We start from the raw sequence: 22,909 nt of genomic DNA on the forward strand, positions 1-22,909 counted from the left end.
AGAGATCATAGAGAGAGGTTCCTTGCCCGCGAAACGGAATGATCGGATCGATACACTCGGCAAAAATGAATGTGGACTGAGGGGGCATTTTGCTTTGCTATAAAGTATGCGCGTTCTGTCTTTTTTTTTTTTTTTTTTTTTTTTTACTCCTCAATCTTGCCAACTTCTTTGACAAACTCATCAACTCATTATGCATGTTCAAGACAAGGTTGCCATCATCACTGGCGCTTCTTCAGGTCTGTCACATTTTTTTTTTTTTTTTTCTTACAGTTTTCATTTCATTCATGTGTAAGCAACAGCATTAGCTATTTTAGTCGTGAGTTTTGAACCGATCACTCATTACATTTACATTACTCTTTTTGTTGCAATTAAAAAAAAAAAAAAAAAAAGGTTTCGGTAGAGCACTTGCATTGCGACTCGTTAGCAAAGGGTAAAGACGCATATAACAAAGAGCACAATTGTACAATTTTTTTTTTTTTTTTTTTTTTTTTTTTCATTTTATTAATTAATGATATTTTTGTTTATAATCAGCGGCAAGGTCATTCTTGCAGATATCGATGTCAAGGATGGAGAACAATTAGCCAAAGAGTTGAATGAAGGGTAAAAAAAAAAAAAAAAAAAAAAAAAGCTAAAAAGTGTTGAAGCTTTTTGCTTTCCGAGCTTGTTTCTAATTGCTTTTTATTTTATTATTCTTTTTTTAATTTAACAGCAAGAACCAAAAGGTGGCACATTTTATCAAGGTCGATGTTACAAACCCCAATGAGCAAGCAGAGATGTTCCAAGCAGCCGAGAAATATTTCGGAAGGGTTGATATCATCGTGAACAATGCAGGGATTGCGGAACTTACACCTTTATGGGAGGATGAAAAGGGAACCTGGAGAAGAGTGCTGGATGTTGATCTTATTGCAGTTATTGAAGGAACCCGTCTTGGAATTCAGGCCTTAAAAAAACATGGTCAAGGAGGAAGAGGCGGAGTTATTATCAACACAGCCTCATTGGCGGGTATTTACCCTCAATCATACGTACCAGCGTACTCGGCAGCAAAGTCTGGCGTCATCGCCCTCACTCGTTCATTCAAGAACTTTGGCGATAATATTCGTGTGAACGCTGTGGCACCGAGGTGTGGCTCAATACTTGTTACTTTTTTTGTTTCGAAAAAAGGATACAATCTTTTTAGAAAATCATTTCTAACCCCATTCCCGCCCCTGAAAAAAAAAAAAAAAAAAAAAAAAAAAAAAATCATGACACAGCTTTAGCGAGACAAAGATTTTTCCTGCGTTCGAAGAAGCATTCAAGGCCCTTGGGGAGACCTTTAATCCTGTCGAGCGGGTCATTGATGCATTTATGATGCTGATCGAAGACGATTCTTATAGAGGCGATGTCTTACGAGTTACTCCTCAGTACGGCATTACTGTCCTGGACCGTAGAGGTAAAGCCAAGCTTTGAGTGACAATGACAGGAAAGTATCAATGTGACTGCTGGCAAAAATTGTCGCGTGAACTAGTGACCTAGGGGGATTTTGTTTATTAAAATGTCAAAAACGAATCTCCAAACTTTGTTTCTTAATGTCCATATCCACATGTGTAAAAAAAAAAAAAAAAAAAAAAAGCGACAAAGAGCTTTTTTATTTAAAAGAGATGAGATGAAATGAGCTTGTTATGGATCTTTACGAGAGGGAAATAAAGGGCTGAAGACTTTGTCTTTGACGATGCGTCAGATCAAGCTTAAACACTGCGCATCATAAACATGCCTATTGGTTCTTTGTACCTACAATATGACCAAACAAAATAATAATAAAAAAGACCCGAGATAAGAGAGCGTCAACCTGTGGCATGTAACATTGCCTGGAACAATGCCATACATGTTTGCTGTTGGATCTATAATGTGGCGAATATCGCATGATGCATGGAAAAAGAAAGTAAACTTGGACAAAAAAAAAACTTATCTCAAAGCGTATTAAACACGTTGACTTATCGGGCAAAAAAAAAAAACGTGGTTGGGACTGTCATTTCAATGGAAAAAGACGCGCTCACAGAGGAGGAGGAAAATAACAAAAATTTGTTTGGTGGTAGAACGAATACAAACACGCGTATCTGCTCCGAAAATGGGACAGGAGCACAGAGAAGCAAGCATATCCACATGAACATGCATTTATTTTCTGAGCCTATCCCTTGCAATTACATGATGCTTAAAGGGAAAGGCAATGATGTTTTTCATGTGTAGTCAGTGCATGAGATAAGGATATGTGGCGCTGCCAACTGCAATTACATTTACATCTAATACGATACATTGTGCCATCTTGCATTAAACACAAAATGGGGGGCCACACTCATCAACGGTCTTTTTCTGTTTTTTTTTTTTTTTTTTTTTCTCCTTTCCGACTACATCCACGAATCTTTCTTTTCCGATGTTTAGTAATGTTGACTCGAGACCATCATCATCAAGACATGAGGAACGGTCCGTGGTCTAACTCCAGACTTTAGAGCCTTATAAATACCAGGCACCTCGCCCTGATCTTTCTCCTTGGTACAGCCTTCCTCAAGATCCTCTCTTAACCCATCTCTTACTCCCCACCAATCTGATTACCAGCTTTCATCTTGGTTTGCTTGGAGATCGATAGGACAAAACGGCCAAAAAAAAGAAAGAAAAAAAAAAGCGTTCATCAGTGGTAGATGCCCCTCGTTTATGCCTATTTAAATCAATTTGGTCCCCCTTTTTCTATCTTTACAACTCCATCCTTTTTCTTGAATACCACCATACCACCATACCAATATTTTTATACACCTCAACTCTTGACTGCTTCAGTTTCAGTGGTGAAAAAAAAAAAAAAAGAAAGAAAATAAAAACCCAAAATGGTTGCTGTTTTGAACCAAGGCTTAGGATATGGAATCGGTAAGTGATATGCAAAACATGTTTAACATTCTTTGTAATTTTTGCTTGACAGCCGGACTGATAGAGGTTGCAATTTTATTTTTTTAAAAAAAAAAAAAAGTCTTGGGTTTCGGACTGGTATTTGCAGGTATCATGACCTTGATCACTATGATCCAAAAGCGTTTCTTGGGCGAGAAGATTACCTCGGAAGAATACATGGCTGCTGGTCGAAATGTTAAGACGGGCTTAGTTGCTTCAGCTGTTGTGTCATCATGGACATGGGCAGCTACTTTGTTACAGTCATCCTCGGTTGCTTACAAATATGGTATTTCAGGTCCTTTTTGGTATGCCTCTGGAGCTAGTGTACAGGTAAAACACACAGCAGTATTATCACCTCCGCCGCTACAAAGAAGAAAATAACGAAGAGCTTGACTTCCACCGAGGATTCTCTGACCATCTGAGGGGTTTTTTTTTTTTTTTTTTTTTTTCTTTTTGCCAAACAGGTGTTACTGTTTTCAGTTCTGGCTATCGAATTGAAGCGCAAGTGTCCTAACGCACACACTTTTCTTGAGATTATCTCAATCCGCTATGGCCGCAAAGCTCATTTCGTTTTCTTGTTCTTTGGACTACTTACTAATATCATTGTCAGTGCAATGCTATTACTCGGTGGTTCTGCAGTGGTAACTGCTTTGACGGGGATGAACACTATTGCAGCCTGCTTCCTGTTACCTCTAGGTGTGATTATCTATACACTCTTTGGAGGTCTCAAAGCGACATTCGTGGCAGATTATACACACACAGTTGTCATTATGTTCATCGTCCTGCTCTTCAGCTTTACTGCGTATGCGAGCTCAGATCTGATTGGAAGCCCCGGTAGGATGTATGATCTATTGCATGAAGCTGCTGAACGTCATCCGGTCAGCGGAAACCATGCAGGAAGCTATTTAACGATGGCCAGCTCACAGGGACTGATGTTCGGTATAATCAACTTGTGCTCCAACTTTGGAACGGTCTTTATCGATAATGCCTACTGGCAGCGTGCCATAGCTGCTTCTCCCCATTCGACAGTCAAGGCTTACCTGATCGGCGGCCTCTCCTGGTTTGCTATCCCCTTCACATTGGCGACAACACTCGGTATTGCGGCAGTAGCCCTTGAATCGAACGAACGTTTCCCAACATTCCCCAATCGTATCTTACCCAGTGATGTCTCGGCTGGTCTGGTGGCTCCTAATGCAGCTGTTGCACTATTAGGCACAGGAGGAGCCGTGGCGGTTTTGCTATTGGTTTTTATGGCGGTTACTTCCGCTGCCAGTGCTGAGCTGATTGCGGTTAGTTCTGTCTGCACCTTTGATGTCTACAGAGCCTATATTAATCCTATGGCTACTGGTAAACAGCTCATCAGAGTCTCGCATGCGGTTGTCGCCGGATTTGGAATCATCATGGGTGTCCTTGCTGTGATTCTTAAAGAGGCAGGAATAGATCTTGGATATCTTTATTCTTTAGTAAGGAAGAAATGAAAAAAAAAAAAGAAAAAAAAAAAGAAAAAAAAAAGGTTGATTAAGTCTAATTGATTTTTTATTTTATGGTTTGATAGATGGGTGTGTTGATCTCCTCCGCTGTGCTCCCAGTGACATTTTCACTCATGTGGAAGAAACAGAATGCATTGGCTGCAATTGCTGGTCCCATTGGAGGACTATGTATCTCCATTCCTGCTTGGCTCATCTGTGCGAAGTTGTATTCGGGTGAAATCACTATTGCAACCACTAGCACGGATCAGGCGATGTTGGCTGGCAACCTGGCAGCGTTGATCAGTGGCGGATTGATTTCAGCCATCATTTCATGGATCAAGCCCGACAACTACACGTTTGAAGGTACACGATCATTGCGACAGGTCACGGATGACGCTACGCCCACACCTGAAAGTAATAATTCAACGGAAGATATATCTGTGATGGATGAGAAGAAAGAGTCAAAGATTAGAGTGACAACAACAACGACAGCTGTAGAAGTGACGCAGCCCAAGGAAGAGTGGAGCTTTGATGCTGAAGAGGATGCCAAGCTGGCAAGGGCCTCGAGGTTTGCTCGCTGGAGTTCTGGTACGATGACGGTGGTCTTGATCCTTCTGTGGCCTTTGCCCATGTTCTTTTCGAATTATGTGTTCTCTCGTGGCTTCTATACCGGATGGGTGATACTCAGTATTATTTGGGCCATCTGTTCGACCATTGCAGTAACGATCTACCCGATTTGGGAGTCGCGTGGAGCCATTGGAGAGGTCTTTAAGGGGATGTATAACTTTATTACCGAAAAGCAATCTACTGCGGTTGTTTAAACGAGAGAAGAGAGGCGGTCTTGTATACGACTTTTAGTCTGTTTTCATAACAATAATAAACAAAAGATTTAGAGTGTGTGTTTGTGTTGAACGCATTTGAAATGTGGAGATCTTGTTCCACATGTCATGCGCACTATTGTAATCTTATCGCGTCCAACTGTGTCATAAACAAATTCACCCTTCCACCCAGTTGCAGATCAAAAAAAAAAAAAAAAAAAAGTCTTGTTTGCCATGTTCTATTCTGCCCTGTCCTATCTTAGGCCTGCCTTTGTCTTTATCTCGATCCTTTATCTTTCTATCAATCTATTTCCTTCCCTATCTTTCTTTTTTTTTTATTCTTTTTTATCATTCTCCTTTCTTCACCTACTTTCAACCGCCATTGCCATCACAAGTCTCAACCAAAAGCATTTCAACTTCATTTGTGCATCTCATTCCTGTTGTACATTTGATCTTTTTATAATCTTGTAACATACTCCTACTTTCATTCAACTGATCCTCAACATCATCCCTCTTACCCGATGGCAACTTCAGATCCTCTTCCTTCCTCTCCCTCAGCTCATTCCCCCAACAACACTTCTCGCACGGTACCATTGACAGAACTACCAGAAACGAGTCAGATCATCCTCAGTAATAAGCCCAGACTTATCAATGTCACTCATCAGATCCCATATACCGGCACCCTCGTCCCTCGCAATTCATCGTCCTCCTTCAATGCATCCCCTGCGGCTGCTACTGCTACTTCTTCAGGAACAGAACCGATCACAGGATCAGGATCGGAATCTGGATTAGGACTAGGACCATCCATAGCCAATAGGCGTGCCTCATCTATTACATCGCTAACCTCACGCCAAAGCGGGGAAGTAGAGGTAGAATGGGTCTTTCAACAACGGCGTGGCCACTCAGCTTTGTACTCTGGAATCCAATCACTCCGTCAGGAACTAGATACTATCCAGATCGGCTGGGTTGGTGAGCTAGCTGATCAAGACGGATATGTCATTCCCTGCAAGAACTTGACAGAGTCACACAAACAAACCTTGAAGGACTTGTTCTGGGACAAGGAAAAGGTCGTACCCATCTTTTTGGACGATAGCCGTGCCATGGGCCATTACGAAGGATATTGCAAATCAGGCATGTTACTGTAGTCCTATGATCATTGAAAGGCCTAAAAAAAAAAAAAAGCCCTTTACGCTACTAAAAGAAACCTGAATCAACGCACGAGCCAACTGTTAATAACTTCGGATTTCACTTTCTTTTAATTACAAATAGTTCTTTGGCCATTGTTTCACTATATCTTATGGAACCAAGCGACAAACGGCAGGACCGAAAAGAGAAACTGGGATGATTATGTGTTTGTGAACCAACAATTTGCGGACACCATTGTTGAGCAATATCAACAAGGCGATATCAGTAAGAAAATTTTTTTATTATCATTCATATTTCAAATTTACGAGATGTTTCTGAAATCTAATCAATTCTAATATCACAAATATGATTCACATGATAGTTTGGATTCATGACTATCACCTTCTCTTGGTCCCACATATGGTTCGCCAAAAGCTTCCGGGTGCAGCAATCAGTGTCTTTATCCATGCACCATTCCCATCTTCCGAGATCTTTAGATGTCTACCAAGTAAGTTTTAGTTATCATTCAAAATCATCTTTTTCTGTCTTGTTATCATAATACAATATACCAAAGTCACTTAGCGCCCTGTTTATACTGATTTCTTTATCTTGTAATACATTAAAATATTCTGTGCTTAGAGCGCGTTGAGATCCTGAATGGTCTCTTGGGAGCAAATCAAATCGGTTTTCAGGTATAGAGAAAGAATGATAAAGAGAACAAGCATGTTTTTTTTTTTTTTTTTTTTTTTTTTTACTTACGTTGTCATGTAATCCGTCAACTCTTGTATAGACATATGCCTATGCCAGACATTTCATTAGCTGTTGTACACGTGTTAATGGGTATGAATCAACACCACGCGGTGTTGATGCGATGGGCTCCACTGTGTGGGTAGGAACATTCCCAATTGGCATTGATGCCGAAAGAGTCGAACGTCAGTGCAAATCATCAGGCGTCCTACCAAAGATGGATGCTATCCGCAAGACCTATAAAGGAACACGCATTATTGTCGGGCGAGACAAATTGGATCTTGTGAAGGGCGTTCAACAGAAATTGCAGGCATTTGAAAAATTCTTGAGTGACTATCCGGAATTACATGGTCAGGTGGTTCTGATTCAGGTCACATCTCCCCCATTGGTGGAAAATCCAAAACTGGAAGCCAAGGTTGCAGAAATGGTTGCTCACATCAACGGAACTTATGGATCTCTCAACTTTACGCCTGTACACCACTACCATCAACACATTGATCGGGATGAATATTATGCTCTACTATCTGTTGCAGATATCGGCTTGATCACTTCTGTGAGAGACGGCATGAATACGACCTCATTGGAGTACATCATGTGCCAATCAGAAAACCATGGACCTCTTATTTTGAGTGAATTTACTGGAACAGCTGGTAGTTTGAGTGGCGCTATGCTGGTCAACCCATGGGATTACCAAGGAGTGGCCAAAACAATTTATGATGCTTTGAATCTAAGCGAAGAGGACAAACGTGATCGTCATGCCGTAAGTGGCTTCCATCTATAGTGTTGCTGAACAAGTAAATATTGATGATGATGTGATGATGAAGCTAAGCAGGTTTTCTAACTTGATACCATTCTTTTTTTTTTTTTTTTTTTTTTTTTTTTTTGTCTATATAGCAACTCCACAAGCATGTTCTCCGTCACACTGCTCAGTTTTGGGCTAAAAGCTTTATCGAGGAATTGACATTGCATGCATCTACCTGGGATCAGTCTACCCCGACTCCATATCTTGATCACGATAATATTATTGATCAATACCACAAGGCCAAGAAGCGTCTTCTCATGTTTGACTATGATGTATGCCTTAAAGATCGTCCTATCTACTATATACTGTCACAGTAAAAAAAATAAAAAAAAAAAAAAAAAAAGGGGGGTGTTCAAAAAACTAACCGATTCTTTTTTCTACTTATTCAAATACTTTAGGGAACATTGACACCCATTAGAAAAACACCGGGTGCAGCGGTTCCTCAGGAACATATGCTGAAGGCCTTATCAGCGCTTGCAGCTGACCCCAAGAATATAGTTTGGATCATCTCTGGTCGAGATCAGCAAGTTTTGGAGGAATGGCTAGGTCATGTAGAAGGCTTGGGCTTCAGTGCCGAGCATGGGTCGTTCATGAGACAACCAGGAAGCACAAAATGGTCCAATCTGACAGAGACATTGGATATGAGCTGGAAGAATGATGTGACTGAGATTTTTGCATATTACACAGAGCGTACTCAAGGTAAACATTTGATCTATTCAATCACGGTATTGTAGGATCTGTCATAAAGTGCATAATGTATTCATCTCTGTTTTGTAATCATTGATTTGGTTAATAGGGTCCTTTATCGAGCATAAGCGATCCTCAATAACGTGGCACTATCGCATGGCCGATCCGGAATTTGGGGCTTTCCAGGCTAAAGAGTGTCAGAACCATCTCGAGAATGCAGTCCTCTCCAAGCTGCCCGTGGAGATTCTTGTAGGCAAAAAGAATCTTGAAGCCCGTCCGACCATTGTTAACAAAGGAGAGATTGTCAAAAGACTGCTGAGCCAGCATCCGGATGTCGAGTTTGTATTGTGTGCTGGAGATGATAAAACAGATGAAGACATGTTTAGAGCTATGGCCGGAAGTAATAATGCACACAACAGTCGGAAAGATTCAAGCACAGTCATTGAATCCTACAAGGAGACCCATGCTACAGAGACGGAGGCCAAGTCGAGCGAGGTTACGAATGATTCCTTTGTGAGCCAGGATGGATCCAAAATGGCCACTACCTCTGATGATGCATCTTCTACATCTTCTGCATCCTCAATCAGAACGGATTCGTCGCTTTCATCCCAGTCAGCTCTGTCCTCGCATTCGAACAGTATCTCTGGACATTTCTCCATCACCATTGGTCATGCTCTCAAAAAGACGCTCGCTGACTGGCATGTCACCAGCCCTGAAGAGTTGATCCGAGTGCTTGGTATCCTCTCTGGCACTATAGACAATTGATTTCCATGATATTTTTGCATAAAGTTAAAAAGTACGTTTTCTTCTTTAAACTTTAAAGCCCCACAATGTGTTGAAGCCATTTAAAAAACTGTTTTTAAAGAAGCAAGCGGGCAATCGTGGGAGTACAACGCAAACCTCTCTCGAAATACACTATAGACGTGACTGTGAAAGATTGCTGATTCCTAACTAGTCTAAGCGTGTTTGCTTACACACACAAATCTTCTAGACTACGCTAATTTAATGTAGCATTGAATTGATTGAATTGGATGAAAAATATTTTGTAGACAGATAGTAAGAAAAGTAAGTGAGAATAAGATGTGGGTCCACACACCACACCCATGGGATATTTATTCATTTCTGATAGAGGGACTTGTACCAGGTAACTACGTATCTATCTATGAGATGACAAAGGTTCGTTCTAAAAATCTCATATCCAAAGATTTATCGCGTCAATGTGTGGCGCGTTATTGCCACCAATTTCTACTGCTAATCTTTTTTAACGTATATTAATTTTGGTTGGAAATTTGGTATTTTTCCTAGTTTTTTTCTAGCTAGGCTATCATATTATTGTATACTGTCAAATATGCAGCATATTATATAAACACTGCCCTGTTTGTGCTGTGTAGTTTGCTTAATAGTGAATGATGTCGCTACGTTCTTTTTCTGGAGGCTTAACTTCTCCCATGAGACCCACTATCTCTGAATTAAAGACCGTGGGGAAAGCTCGACATGGAACCTCAATAAAAAAGTTTGATCTTACTCCTTTATCATGTCCAGATTTTGTAGCGTTCCCGGAGTCATGTTTTAATATTATACAGTAATATAAAGTAGCTTCGTTGCCCGAACAGAACATCTAAGAAATAATGGAGGCGGGTCAAGATAAAGCCTATCTCCCCTTGTTCTTTCTTTCTTTTGCCTGATGTGACCGATCCATTTGTCTTTTGTTGTTGTGTTCTTTTAGCTCCTGATACAACAGATTCACTACCTGAATTTGAAACAGCATCAGAGGAAGTCGTTTCACTGATGGAGCTTAAACGATTACAAAACAACAAATCAAGATATCAATGGCGTCAAAATTAACTAAACATTCCTATACCATCCTTCTTGTTATTAAAGAGTCGACCTTGTCGCTCTTTTTAGTTAGACCGTTTCAAATATATATGCTTTACTTAACAAAATTCTTGTAATTGAAATGGAGTCGGTAAAGCCATGTTGGTCAAGTCATAAGCTATTGTATGTCCTAATTATGGTTGAAGGGTTAAGTATTTCAGGCCATACTGCATCGCACGCAACGAAGTCACAGACATACAGCATACTTTCCCCAGAATGGCCTATATACAGCCTCGCTCAGTTATCATGATGAGCTCCTTGCAAGAGAGACAACATGCAGCCCATGTACGGTGACACCATGTTAGTTATCAGCGAAGTGTAAAAACATTTCAGGTCGTACTATATTGCACACATCGAAGACACAGACATATAGCGTGGTTATTCCCAAAATATTAATACCGCCTTACTGATCAGAAATGTATTTGTTACTATTACCTTAAGCTGACGAGAGAAAGAAGAGATAGAGATTAATTTAAAAAAAAAAAAAAAAAAAAAAAAAAAACTGCTCTTCTTGTGAGTGTATGGGTGATTAATCGAGGACAAGACAATAAAAAAATGTGAAAGAATGCAGCGATGTGGAAGGAGCTGAACAATCAAACAAAAAAAGTAGGCAGTGAGAGAGGAGAGATGGAGTGGGCGGTGAAACTGAGGTATAAAAAAAATGCGCAGTAGAAAAATAATCAGACGCGTAAATGAGAAAATTGGGCTTTAATTAAACAGAGTTGATCCCATACGGCATATGATAAGGTTAATTGTATATGGATGAGTTCTGATCATCCTTTCAATCCTTACAATTCGTCCGCAGATTCTGGAGTAGAATATTTCGTTGCCGCGGACGTGGAGAGGGGCTTTCTTTCAGTCATGTTCATGCCCCGACTATGTCCGACATAAGATCCCTTGCAAGCACATGTATTTAGTGTCAAGAACCTATGACGGCTGTGATGTTCAATACATCGCTGCCCCTTCGCGAATTGAACATCAGGACTAGCACGTAGAGTTCGACTTTAAGTCTCCCTCTCGAGAGCTTTATCTTGCCAGCCTTATTACGCCAGCTGATTGTGATGAGAGCTAAAGGGAAGAAAAGAAGAAAGAGAGGAAAGAGGTCACTGCCCAAGCGTTCGAAGAGTGTGAAGAAGAATTAATGGGTCTGTGAAAGAAGCTGGCCCGTATAGCATATAATGGGCAAAAAAGAAAGTGCACATTGAAGGATATGCAAGATTCAGTAGCAGATCTGAGTAGTAATTGATACAATGACAGCTGTGCAAAAAGACAGAAAGAGCAATAAATCAACTTAACTTTGTTTTTGGGCCAAGATTGTGCGACTCCCCCAAATCGTGGTGATGACGTGCATCTGAAGAAAACTAATTTATCATTGATTCGAGGGTCTGGAAGCAAAGGCGATCAAGTAAACACCGTCATTTTTTTCTTGCTAAACTAGCTTCAATTTTAAGGAGTATGCGAAAAGGAAGATGAAGACACAATTCGGTAAGCAAAGCAAGCTGTGCGACCATGAAGCAGGGGCCAAGCTGCAATTGTATTTGTTCTTCCCGGCGGGACAGTGAGATCAAGTTTTATTCCCACAATGGGGAGTAGAAACTCGTTACTTAGTTTTTTTTTTCACTCTTTTTGATCCTTTTTCTTTTTCTTTTTCTTTTTTTTTTTTCTCATTACATTCTTCTTCATTCAACTTCATTCCGTTGCTTGCATTTCTTCGTCTCGTACTTTTTTTTAGCACCTTTCTATTTCAATCCCTGTAGCGTGTGTCGCGTGCGTATCTTTTCATTGTAAATAGTCCTCTGCGCATATTGACACACTTCTCTCTTGAGAAAAAAAAATCGTTCTCTGACAAGACAAAGAAAAAAAAACGCAAGGTATTAGGATCAAACGACCAACTAGTAAAGTAAAAGAAAAACGAAAACGCGTCAATGGATACAAATATTTAAAAGAGCTTTTCCCTCCTTATTTTATAACCCATTAGTTTTGATTCCCTACCATGGATCCAACTCAACAACCTCAAGGGGATGGTCAGGCCAACCTTCAAGAGGCTCCTCACCTCGCTGACCTTGATCAGCCCAAGCCGCAGGTACCAGGAAAAGCACAGCTTGATGATGCGGTCGGAAGAGCTGTAGGCGGTACAGTGATCGCATCCGATATTAACCCTTCGGCCTTGCCTACTGCTGCCAAGCTTGACGCGGAGCTAGCTGAGCGTCTAGTAGAACAGCAGCCTCAGGCTCAAGCCAACATCGAATCAACACAGATAAACAAGCCTGGTGATGATAAAGCAGCGGCGGTGGATGACAAGAGTAAAGATAAAGGGAAAGAGAAGGACGTCAAGAAGGATGATCCGAATAATAAGACAATAGGTGCCTACCCAGTCGAGACCCGTATTGGTTGGCTGGAGGCTTACAAGCGCACAGATGGGCCACAGAATGAGTTCCGCGACAAATCCATCTGGATGGATGAATTTGCGAGTAGTGCACTCTATGGAGCCTTTTGGCATAATGCGGCTGTTGTCATTATTCTTCCCATTGTTTGTTTTATCGTATTCAAGCTGGGTGGAGGGCTTGTCTCTTTGATCCTCATCATCGCCTTTGGAGGTATTTAAAAAAAAAAAGAATACTGCCAGAAAAAAGGCAGCTTAGTTTTTGTTGCTTACTGCTTCTTGGATCTTCTCTTCATTATTAATTTTTTTTTTCCTTTTAGCAACATATTACAAAAATTCAATTCGTCGCTTCAGACGCAATGCCCGTGATGACATCACACGTGAGCTTATTCGTAACTCGGTAATGTATCAAAGCCATTTTTTTAAAAAAAAAAAAAAAAAAAAAAAAACTTCCATCCGATAGACGCTAATTCTAATAAGTCATCCCTTCTTTGTTTATAATCTATACGCCAATTAGCTGGAAGACGATGCGGAATCCACAGAGTGGATCAACAACTTTATGACCAAGTTCTGGCTCATTTACGAGCCAGTGTTGAGTGCCTCTGTTGTTCAGACTGTAGATGGTATTCTGATTGATCAGACACCAGCATTCTTGGACTCCATTCGTCTAACCACCTTCACTCTTGGAACCAAGGCTCCGCGTGTGGATAGTGTCAAAACTTTCCCTAAATCTGATCCCGATGTTGTGGTACGTGATCACAAAAGAAAAAAATTGTAGTATTAAATTGAGGGTTTTCGATGCTTATGCTTTTTTCTTCTTAAAAAACAGCTGATGGACTGGAGAGTGTCATTCACTCCAACGGACATTGAAGACATGACCCCAAGGCAATTGCGCGCGCAAATCAATCCTAAGGTCTGTTTGACTATCCGTGTTGGAAAAGGCTTTGTCGGAGCTGGCATGCCCATCCTTGTCGAAGATATGTCATTCAAGGGCTATATGCGCTTCAAGATCAAACTGACATCTAACTTCCCCCACATCAAGAGTGTTGATTTTTGCTTTTTGGAGCCCCCAACCATTGATTATGTCCTAAAACCTGTCGGTGGTGAGACCTTTGGCATGGATATTGCCCATGTAAGTTTTTCTTTTTTTTTTTTTTTTTTTTTTTTTCCTTCATGGACGATTAGTTCTACCTATATATTTATTAACATGCCCGCTTTCTATAGATTCCTGGTCTTCATTCTTTCATTCGTGATCAAACACATGCCATTCTGGGCCCTATGATGTATGCTCCCAATGTCTACACATTGGACATAGAACAGATGATGGCAGGTGCAGGAGGACTAAGCTCTGCAATCGGAATTGTCCAGTTCACTATCTACAATGCCAAGGATCTCAAGAATACCGAACTAATTGGAAGCTCCGATCCCTACGTTAAGATTCGTCTTGGAAACCGTCCAGATATTGCCTCTACAGCAGTGCAAAACAACACGTACGTATCCTGTCATGGTATTACTTTAATTTTATCTTCGTGAAGCATGTCTAGTGACCGTTTTCTAATACAACAATGTAGCCTTAACCCCGTTTGGAACGAAACCAACATCATTTTGCTCCATAATTTGAACGAAATGATCTGCATGGAGATATTTGACAAAGATAAAGTTGGAAAGGACCGTCCCTTGGGTCAGGCCAATTTTGATTTGAAGACGTTAGAAGATCATCCAGTTCAGGACGACGTCTGGTGCAAGGTATTGAGAAACGGAAAAGAACGCGGCTCTATTCGAATCCGTGCCGCCTTCTTCCCTGTTCAAGTATCGGAGCCATCCCCAGATGGAGGAGAGCCCATCCCTATCGAGTCCAACTCTGGAATTATGACCATTAAATTAGCTCAGGCCAAGGATATTGTCCGTGCTGGCAAGACCAAGTCATTGTGCAAGATTTCACTCAACGGTCGAGTTGTGCATGAGACAAAGAGACTGCATGGCGCCAGCCCTGCTTGGGGATCCGACGTTGATGTGTTTATCACGGACTTACCAGCTGCTCAAATTACTGCTGAGGTTGTTTCAGAAAACGATGTGATTGGTTCATATAATGTTCCCGCTACTAAGCTGTTGCAAGATACTGACAATAAGGTTGAATGGGCATCTATGACCGGTGGTGAAGGCACTGGTAAGATTAAGATGACTGGAATCTGGAAACCTATCCTCTTGGGCGATGGCCTCAACCCAAGTATCCACAAGCCAGCATTTGGTGTCTTGCGTGTACAGTTGTTTGCTGCACGTGGAGTTCGGAATGTTGAGATTGGAAGCAGCTCTGACCCATATGTCATCATTTATGGAGAGAAAGGCATTAGTCGGGGACGCACCAAGACGATTGAAAACAACTTGAATCCTGTCTGGGGTGAGATTCACTATGTCCCAGTCAACTCGATGAAGCAAGCACTCGAATTCGAGGTTATGGATTTCCAAAAGGTTACAAAGGATAGATCTCTCTTGGTAAGACATCGTTCCATGTTAGCGAGGTCATTGAGGAGCTTCCTGATAAGGCTGGCTACCAGGCGCGCCCAGCAGTAGATAGATGGGCGCCGATACAACAAAAAGATGGCTCCAACAAGGGTGAACTTCACTACGAAATTTCCTTCTTCCCTTCCCTCAAGGTTGCTCGACAGGCCACAGAGAAAGAACGTACTGCTACACCCCTGAAAGCTGCTGCAGAGAGAGAAGAGAATGCCGCTGTCGCTGCTGAAGGTGTTGTGCAGCAACAACAACAAGCAGCACCAACCGCAGCTACAGAGAAGTCTTCATCGCAGGCCCCAGCACAGGCGAATGCTCCTACCACATTGCCACCAGGAACTGTTTCATCAAGTGATGCTTTGGAACATGACTCAGGAATCCTTGTTACTCATCTGGTTAGCGCTAATCTCAATCGCTCTGGTACCGCCTATTGCGAGTTTTATCTGGATAGTGATTGCTACCAGTACAAGTCTCAAAGCCAGAAAACACGTAACCCAAAATGGAATGAGGTTGCGGACATTTTCGTCAAGGAGCTCGAATATGCAAAACTGGTAATCCTGGTCCGAGAAAAGTCTTCAATGGATAATGACGCAGTTATTGCTGAGTTCTCTAGCAACGTTAGGTCCTTGTTGGAGAATACTCCTTCTGAAGGGCAAGATTTCCCTCTTCTCCATGGAGCAGAACAAAAAGGAACTATTCATCTGAGATTCGAATACTTACCCGTACCAATTGAGCTTTTCCCCAAGGAGCGCCTTGATAGTAAGTGAGCATGTATACCTTTCTCTCCTCACTCTCTTTTCTTTTTCTTTTTTTTCTTTTTTTTTTTTAGGGGTGGCAAACTAAACTGTCTAATATTCGATTGCATTTTACTATCCACTTAGACATGGGCAATTTGACCATTCATTTGGTTCGAGCTAAAAATCTCCTTTCAGCTGATCGAAGCGGTGCAAGTGATCCTTACTTCATTTTCAGAGTGAATGGCAAGGAAGTGTACAAGTCTGAGGTCGTTAAAAAGAACCTCAATCCTGAATATAATGAGACATTTGTCCTACCAATTGTATGTTTATGCCATGCAGTAATTATGATTGTATTTCATTCTTTTTATTTATTTATTTATTTTTTTTTTTAATTCTGTGATTTAACAATATCGTTTCAATTTTAATCTAGGCATCCCGCATGGAAGATCAACTATCTTTCGAAGTCTTCGATTGGAATCAAATAGGCAGTGCAAAGTCGCTAGGTGTGGGGGCTCTTGATATTCGTAACATTCAACTTGTATTACCCAATGAATATATAGTTCCTATCTCAAATAAGCATAACCAGGGTGAGGTTCAATTGCGTCTAAAATTCATCCCAGAGTTCCTATCATCAAATAAGCGCAGGAGCGGATTTGGAGCTACTTTCTTGGGTACCGGCATCGGCCTTGCGGCTCAAGGTGGTCAAGCACTTGGACATGTTGGCATGGCAGGCGTTGGCGCAGTAGCAGGCGGCGTGGGTGCTGTTGGTCATGGAGTAGGTGCTGGAGTGAATGCTGTTGGCCATGGAGCCATCAAAGGCGTGGGTGCGGTAGGCAGAGGCGTTTTTGGCGGTCTCTCAGCTGGCGCTTCTGCCGTGGGTCTTCACAAGCGAGCAGACAAGGCAGAATCACATCCTCAAGCAGACGTTGCACATCCCCAAACAGGTGCCGCACCCCCAGCCGTGGATCCTTATACCACTACTAATCAACCCGGTTTAATCGGGCAGCCTGGCTCTTTGATTATTGAAGTCACTGGGGCTGAAGGTCTAATGGGTGTCGATAAGAACGGCAAAAGTGATCCGTACGTCAAGGTGTCCGTTGGTGGTAAACAGATCCTCAAGACAAAGGTCATAAAAAACACCGTTTCGCCTGAATGGAGGGAAGTGACGGATCCTCCTGTAGAAATATCAGGAGGGCCAGCAACATTCCACTTTTCGGTCAAAGACCACAACACTCTTGGAGGCAGCAAGGATCTTGGCTCTTGTGACGTGTCGTTGTGGGAATATATTTATCCTGCTACGCAAGATCATCCTGCACAATACAAGAAAGAGTTCTCAGTCCCGTTGATTGGGGCAAGTGGAAAGCTTCATCTTAAATTTGAATTTCATCCGAAGGCATAAAAATCGAAAGATAAATAAAATGAAACACCTTCAATATATTTATTTGTAAATACACCGTCTTTAATCTGATGCTGTGGATGTGATTTAACAACTGGGCGAAAAGTCGCATGATGCGGTCCAAGGCTCTGAACCAGTCATGGTTCCTTCAGCATCTGGCAAACGGAAGTTGGCGATCTTGAAGGACTGGATCTTGTTGTCGTACTTGCTGGCGAAAGAGGATATCGAGTATGCTGCCTTGTAGGGGATGTTTGTGCTCTTTCGGAACCAGTCACCGCTACAGGTTTCGCTAGTATAAAGGGTAATGCTGAATTCTTCATTGTTATAATCTTCGTTTCTGAAGTATAAGGAAGAAGCAGCATCAGCGGTACGCTTTGCAAGGTAATAGCAGTGCTGATATCTCTCAACAGGGCAGATGGTGCATTTGCCCCCAAAGCCGGAATACTCGTAGAATCGAAGTTTGTGTGGATTTTGAGCAACGGAGACATGAGCTTGCAGCAACATCATAGCTGCAATGATAACGAGCATTAAGCGGTGCATTCTTCTATATTGATCAAGATTACAACTTATTGAGTTATTTGCAACATCTTATGGAAAAAAAAAAAAAAAAAAAAAGATGGCTTACGTTAATTTGAGGGGATGCTGGGAATGAGATATAGAAACGTGTAAAGAGGAATGAAGAGAGAGACCTTTGAGGGAGAGAGACGCCGGTTTTATACGTTTTTCTTCCCAACAGGGTAAGATTTTAAGGCCATGTCTTTTCTTTACACAAAGAACGATGTTGTCCCTGGAATGAGGAATGAGGGCGAGGGGAGAGGCAGTATTAAACAAAGGCAATGATTGGACATTCATTCACAGAACATCGTCGCGGAGATTTGAGTCTGCACAACTGCATCATCCAGGTACAACATGTGTATGAATTTTAATAATGCACAGTAGTACAGTACATTTTACAGATAAAAATGTTTTCCCTCGCCCTCGTCTGTGTTTTTTTTAAAAAAAGTAAACAACAGCCCATGGAATGGTAAAACGGGATTTTTTTTTTTTTTTTTTTTGAACGGTGCCCAATCTCTGCTTCTACGAGTCGAAGACAATGTCGCCTTTTGAACTAACCAATTCTGCTTGAAAAACTCAACCATAGTATATATACACTCCCTCTTACTTTATCACCTATCGAACTAGTCATCATGCCTTCAAAGCAGCAAATTAGCAATAGGACTTTATACACAAGGATCAAGCGCCAGTGACATGTTTGATGACATTGAACGTATAACAGACCCTGGTAAGGGTCCCCCAACACAAGGACATGCAGGTCATTATTTTGCTTTGTTTACAAAATTGTACATTTATATATATTTGTATGACAATTTTAATGCTTTATTTAAACGAACAATGAAAAAACAGAGCAATTACCATTACTTCGATACAAAAGAAACAGAGAATCTCCTGATATAATCATGTCTCAGTAGGAAATAGGAAAATATTTGTACAATAATGCTAGTTACCCCTCCTTTCCGAGCTGAATGATATTTAAGACATGCAAGTGTTGAAGTCCCAGAATCCTCCTGAGCTAGAGACGGAAAGGACAACCGCGATCCGGTGGCTTCAGTTGTGCTTTAAATACACAGTCAACAATCGAATAAAAGATTCTCTCCAAGCAATCAGCTGAATTGTAGATGTCATACGTAGACAGAACTCATATTCCCGCTTTATTTTATCTAAAAAGCGTGTATATTACATTCTATCTTTTTTGATTTATCAACAAGCACACCTTTCATTTTATTTTATATTCTAAGTGGCGCCCTGTTGGCTGATCCCTTAGTTGCGAGGCTTGCATGAAATGATATGCGCATAGCTGCATTCATTGCACATACTATATTTGAAGCGGTAGTCTCTGATCGACCTGCTTGGTGTTGTCATTGTTGGCAATGGCACTCCAGTCAAAGGCTTCATCCCTAAGCCTGTCTCTACTGATGCAACTTGATGAAGATCCGCTTGACTAGAGACTGCTTTAGACGTCATTAATGGTGTCGCTAAAATATGCTTGGGTCCCTCGTGAATGGCCAAAGGGCGAGACTGCTTGTTTATAGCTCCACGCTGCTCCAAAAGCTTCCTGTTGGTTTCACTTAACTTATCTACGCCATGAATACATGTATTGCTCGCATTTAGGGCTGTTTGTCCGGTACGCCACCTCAAGAGATATTGATATTGGCCACCATCTTGCACAATCTGCCACTTCCGAATAGAATTATCAGCACACACTGTCACTAGAAAGTAGCCTTCATCAGAGACATTCCATTTAAGCATTCTAGCTTGTTCAGTTACGTATGGGATTACAATCAAACATTGGCCTGACTCTGGATCCCACACTCGCACCGTCCTATCTCCACTGGCCGAGGCAAAATACTTTCCATCGGATGAATAAGCCATATCATTGGGTCCGTGGATATGTCCTTCAAACTTATGCAGTATTGACCCTGAGTCTATGTCCACCACACTGATCAGCCCCTCCATTATTCCAATAGCCATATGTTGACTACATGGCGAAAATGTCAAGCCTGCTGAAGGACTATCAAACTCTATTTCATAACAAAGCTCACCCGTTTCTGCGTCCCATATTCGAAAGATGCCACTGTATACGCCGTGATTCAAAACCAACTTTCGACTGTCAGGTGAATACATAGGACGGAAAGATTCTATCGTAATCTCGTACTGAAGGGCTCCTGTTTGGGCTGTCCATACTCTGAGAATATAATTATCATACGAAGCAATCTGGCGGCCGTTGGGCGAGAATACTACATGCTCCACACGTTTATCATGGCTCTGTAGAGTGCGGATGAGCTCTCCTGTCTGTGTGTCCCACATAGTTACTTTTCCATTGAAATGACCACAGATCATTTGGCGGCTAGTAGCAGAGAAATCCAAGGAGTAGACGACATCACCTTGTTCACCTTGTACTTCCAAGGTACGGATGATTTGGCCTGATTGAGCATCCCAGAGATAGACGCGTAGGCTCTCGTGATAAGAAGCAAGCAACTGACTATCAGGCGAATACTTGATGTAGGATGCGTTTCCATCGGGGCTTTGTAAAACATAAATAGGTTGTCCTGTCCGTGCATCATCCACATGCATTCCATCTCCGCTGAATGAAGTTATCTGCTGACCATCTGGCGAGATTCCAGTTCTTCTGGACGATTTCGGATGGCTATGCAAAGCATAAGTGGAGTGTTGCGGCTGAGAATCCCAGAGGCGTACTGTTCCGTCTCTGCTGAAGGATGCAACCTGATGGCCACTTGGAGAATATGCCACACGGTATATTAGATTAGAGTGTCCATAGAAGATATTCATTAGCTGTGCCGATTTGACGTCCCAAAGGCGAACTGTAGTGTCCCAACTGCAAGTGGCTATTTGTTCTCCATTTGGTGAGTATTTTACATCCTGGATTGAGCTAGAGTGTCCTTCAAGGGTATGTATGGTTTGCCTTGTTTGCATATTTCGCAGGAATACCTTGAATGAGGTAAACGAAGCAGCGAATTTTCCATCAGGCGAATACTGAATGCCACAAACACGCTTATCATGCTCCAGTTCACACAGCTTTTGACCAGATCTAGCATCCCACACAGGCAGTGAAAGATATTGGTCACAACAAGTTACGATTTCCTGACTATTAGGTGAGTACACAATTTGGTCAATTCTAAACTCGCCCATCAGCGCCTTCAGCTGCTGCCCAGATGTTGCATCCCACAGTCGTATTATCGCATCATTTCCACCAGTTGCAATTTGCTTTCCATCAGGTGAATACGCCACACTTCTCACTGCATCAGTATGGCCCTCTAACATGTGTTTGAGCACGCCTGACTGGGTGTCCCAAACTCGCACTGAGGCATCTTCGCTAGCTGAGGCAAGATCGTTTCCATTAGGTGAGTACTCTGCACACAAGACAGGGCGTGTATGGCCCTCCAATCTGTGAACCAATGCTCCTGATGTTGTATCCAAAATTAAAATTGCATACGGATAGCGGCCCCAGGAGGCGACATGTTGACTGTTTGGTGAGTATACAAAGCGATAGCCTGACCCATCATGCTTTAAAGTCAAAAGCTTTTCCCATGTTGATGTGTCATAAATGTTAATTGCATACGCGGTTGATTCATCTTCAATAACTGCAGCGAGCGTCTTGCCATTAGGCGAGTACGATCCTCTATATACTTCACCGCTTACTTCGAGAAGTGGCCATTCACCGAATTGTACGCCTGCCATCTTTGCTTCACTCAAGTCCGCTTCACGAAGCCAACAGTTCCGTAAGTTGACCTTCCTCAGATCTGCTCCTTGCAACTGAGCATATTCGAAGACACCATGACTGAGGTCTGCCCCTGGAATCTGGATTCCTCGTAAGTCTGCATCGATAAACGACTCGCCTGCTCGGATCAAGATTGTCATTGCATTGGCTGCTGCTATTCGCCACATATCATCGCCCTTTGAGAGCTCCAAATATGTACACAGCTGCTGTTTGAACATCGGCTCAAGACGAACACGATCCTCTAGGAACTGAAGGATGGATGGCTCATCTACAAAACTTCTCCATACTAAAGGTGATGTCTCATCGGCTTTAACTAGGTCTACTTCTTGTTCACTCTCTTTGATGTCCATATCTTCGAAACTGAACACCGAGCTAATACTCTGTCGACGAGAAAGCGATGTAGTTGCCTTTGCTTCTTCTTCGCTTGTAAAATCAGTAGTTGCTGGCTGCGGCTCAAATATCGCTCGTACTAGACTATATTCCAGAATAGATCGATGGAGGAATCGATGTTGAATGCCTGTACGAGTGAGTGGTGAAGCCTCACGCAACAGGTTGCTTCTATTCTCTTTGCTGAAATACGCTTCTTTCCATGTACCCTTGTCCTTAAATGGCGAATACTCCACCACAGGGTTGCCATCTTGATGCCTATAGATTGCTATAGCCAGCTCCGTCAAGTACTTGATTCCATTCTGTGCAAACCCTTCATCTGTAAATATCCGGAACATCTTTCTATCTTCCGGCCTTAGTGTCTCGCCTAATCGCTTCTTGCCTCGTTCGAGCCACAGCTCAACGAACTGATCATATAGTGTGATTCGCTTGATCTTGGTGCTAGAAATGTTGCAGCTTGGATCCACCATCCGTGGAAGTACTTCTAACGACATCGATAGAATGAAAGGGTTCTTCACAAGGTCTTGTAGACTAGGAACCATTTTGAGTGCACGTCGATAGTCATCTACACGCCACAGTGGATCCACGACTGTAACATATTGTTCGATATAGTCATCGATCTGAGTTTCATTAAATGGCATAATCACAGCTTCTTGAAATAATCCGGCATCTGCTTGGTGATTGCGGTCCATAGGTTGGAAGCGATCTCGATAGTCTAATCCAAGATACTCGCTGCGACAACTAATCACCATCTGAGCTTCCCAC

General features: G+C 42.0%; 5 protein-coding genes across 5 annotated transcripts; 4 read left to right on the forward strand and 1 right to left on the reverse strand.

The window, feature by feature from the left end:
* The first annotated feature begins 155 nt into the window (after nucleotides 1–155).
* Nucleotides 156–1,536, forward strand: BCR41DRAFT_421805 (hypothetical protein). The gene is made up of 5 exons (XM_022030080.1): nucleotides 156–236; nucleotides 391–430; nucleotides 532–600; nucleotides 710–1,120; nucleotides 1,251–1,536. The coding sequence occupies exons 1-5, from the start codon at nucleotides 191–193 to the stop codon at nucleotides 1,444–1,446; spliced, it is 762 nt and encodes a 253-aa protein (XP_021881989.1). The 5' UTR covers nucleotides 156–190; the 3' UTR covers nucleotides 1,447–1,536.
* Nucleotides 1,537–2,852: 1,316 nt separating this feature from the next.
* On the forward strand, nucleotides 2,853–5,200 carry BCR41DRAFT_304770 (urea transporter; the record flags this gene model as incomplete). The annotated part of the gene is made up of 5 exons (XM_022020768.1): nucleotides 2,853–2,892; nucleotides 2,993–3,240; nucleotides 3,375–4,373; nucleotides 4,466–4,819; nucleotides 4,889–5,200. 5 exons carry the CDS (start codon nucleotides 2,853–2,855, stop codon nucleotides 5,198–5,200), a joined length of 1,953 nt encoding a protein of 650 aa, XP_021881990.1.
* Nucleotides 5,201–5,496: 296 nt separating this feature from the next.
* On the forward strand, nucleotides 5,497–9,358 carry BCR41DRAFT_421807 (glycosyltransferase family 20-domain-containing protein). The gene is made up of 8 exons (XM_022030081.1): nucleotides 5,497–6,328; nucleotides 6,467–6,607; nucleotides 6,705–6,830; nucleotides 6,962–7,014; nucleotides 7,113–7,829; nucleotides 7,964–8,143; nucleotides 8,270–8,570; nucleotides 8,668–9,358. The coding sequence occupies exons 1-8, from the start codon at nucleotides 5,719–5,721 to the stop codon at nucleotides 9,321–9,323; spliced, it is 2,784 nt and encodes a 927-aa protein (XP_021881991.1). The 5' UTR covers nucleotides 5,497–5,718; the 3' UTR covers nucleotides 9,324–9,358.
* Nucleotides 9,359–12,105: 2,747 nt separating this feature from the next.
* Nucleotides 12,106–17,492, forward strand: BCR41DRAFT_352812 (C2 domain-containing protein). The gene is made up of 10 exons (XM_022024016.1): nucleotides 12,106–12,304; nucleotides 12,412–13,030; nucleotides 13,137–13,216; nucleotides 13,334–13,564; nucleotides 13,646–13,948; nucleotides 14,041–14,306; nucleotides 14,388–15,309; nucleotides 15,336–16,086; nucleotides 16,209–16,384; nucleotides 16,495–17,492. Exons 2-10 carry the CDS (start codon nucleotides 12,427–12,429, stop codon nucleotides 17,461–17,463), a joined length of 4,302 nt encoding a protein of 1,433 aa, XP_021881992.1. The 5' UTR covers nucleotides 12,106–12,304; nucleotides 12,412–12,426; the 3' UTR covers nucleotides 17,464–17,492.
* BCR41DRAFT_386212 (hypothetical protein) lies at nucleotides 17,492–18,131 on the reverse strand. The gene is made up of 2 exons (XM_022027772.1): nucleotides 18,086–18,131; nucleotides 17,492–18,004 (listed from the first exon to the last, which is right to left on the reverse strand). Exon 2 carries the CDS (start codon nucleotides 17,998–18,000, stop codon nucleotides 17,548–17,550), a length of 453 nt encoding a protein of 150 aa, XP_021881993.1. The 5' UTR covers nucleotides 18,001–18,004; nucleotides 18,086–18,131; the 3' UTR covers nucleotides 17,492–17,547.
* Between the last annotated feature and the right edge of the window lie 4,778 nt (nucleotides 18,132–22,909).

This window comes from Lobosporangium transversale (genome assembly GCF_002105155.1).
Source record: "Lobosporangium transversale strain NRRL 3116 chromosome Unknown BCR41scaffold_16, whole genome shotgun sequence".
Lineage (NCBI taxonomy): Eukaryota > Fungi > Mortierellomycota > Mortierellomycetes > Mortierellales > Mortierellaceae > Lobosporangium > Lobosporangium transversale.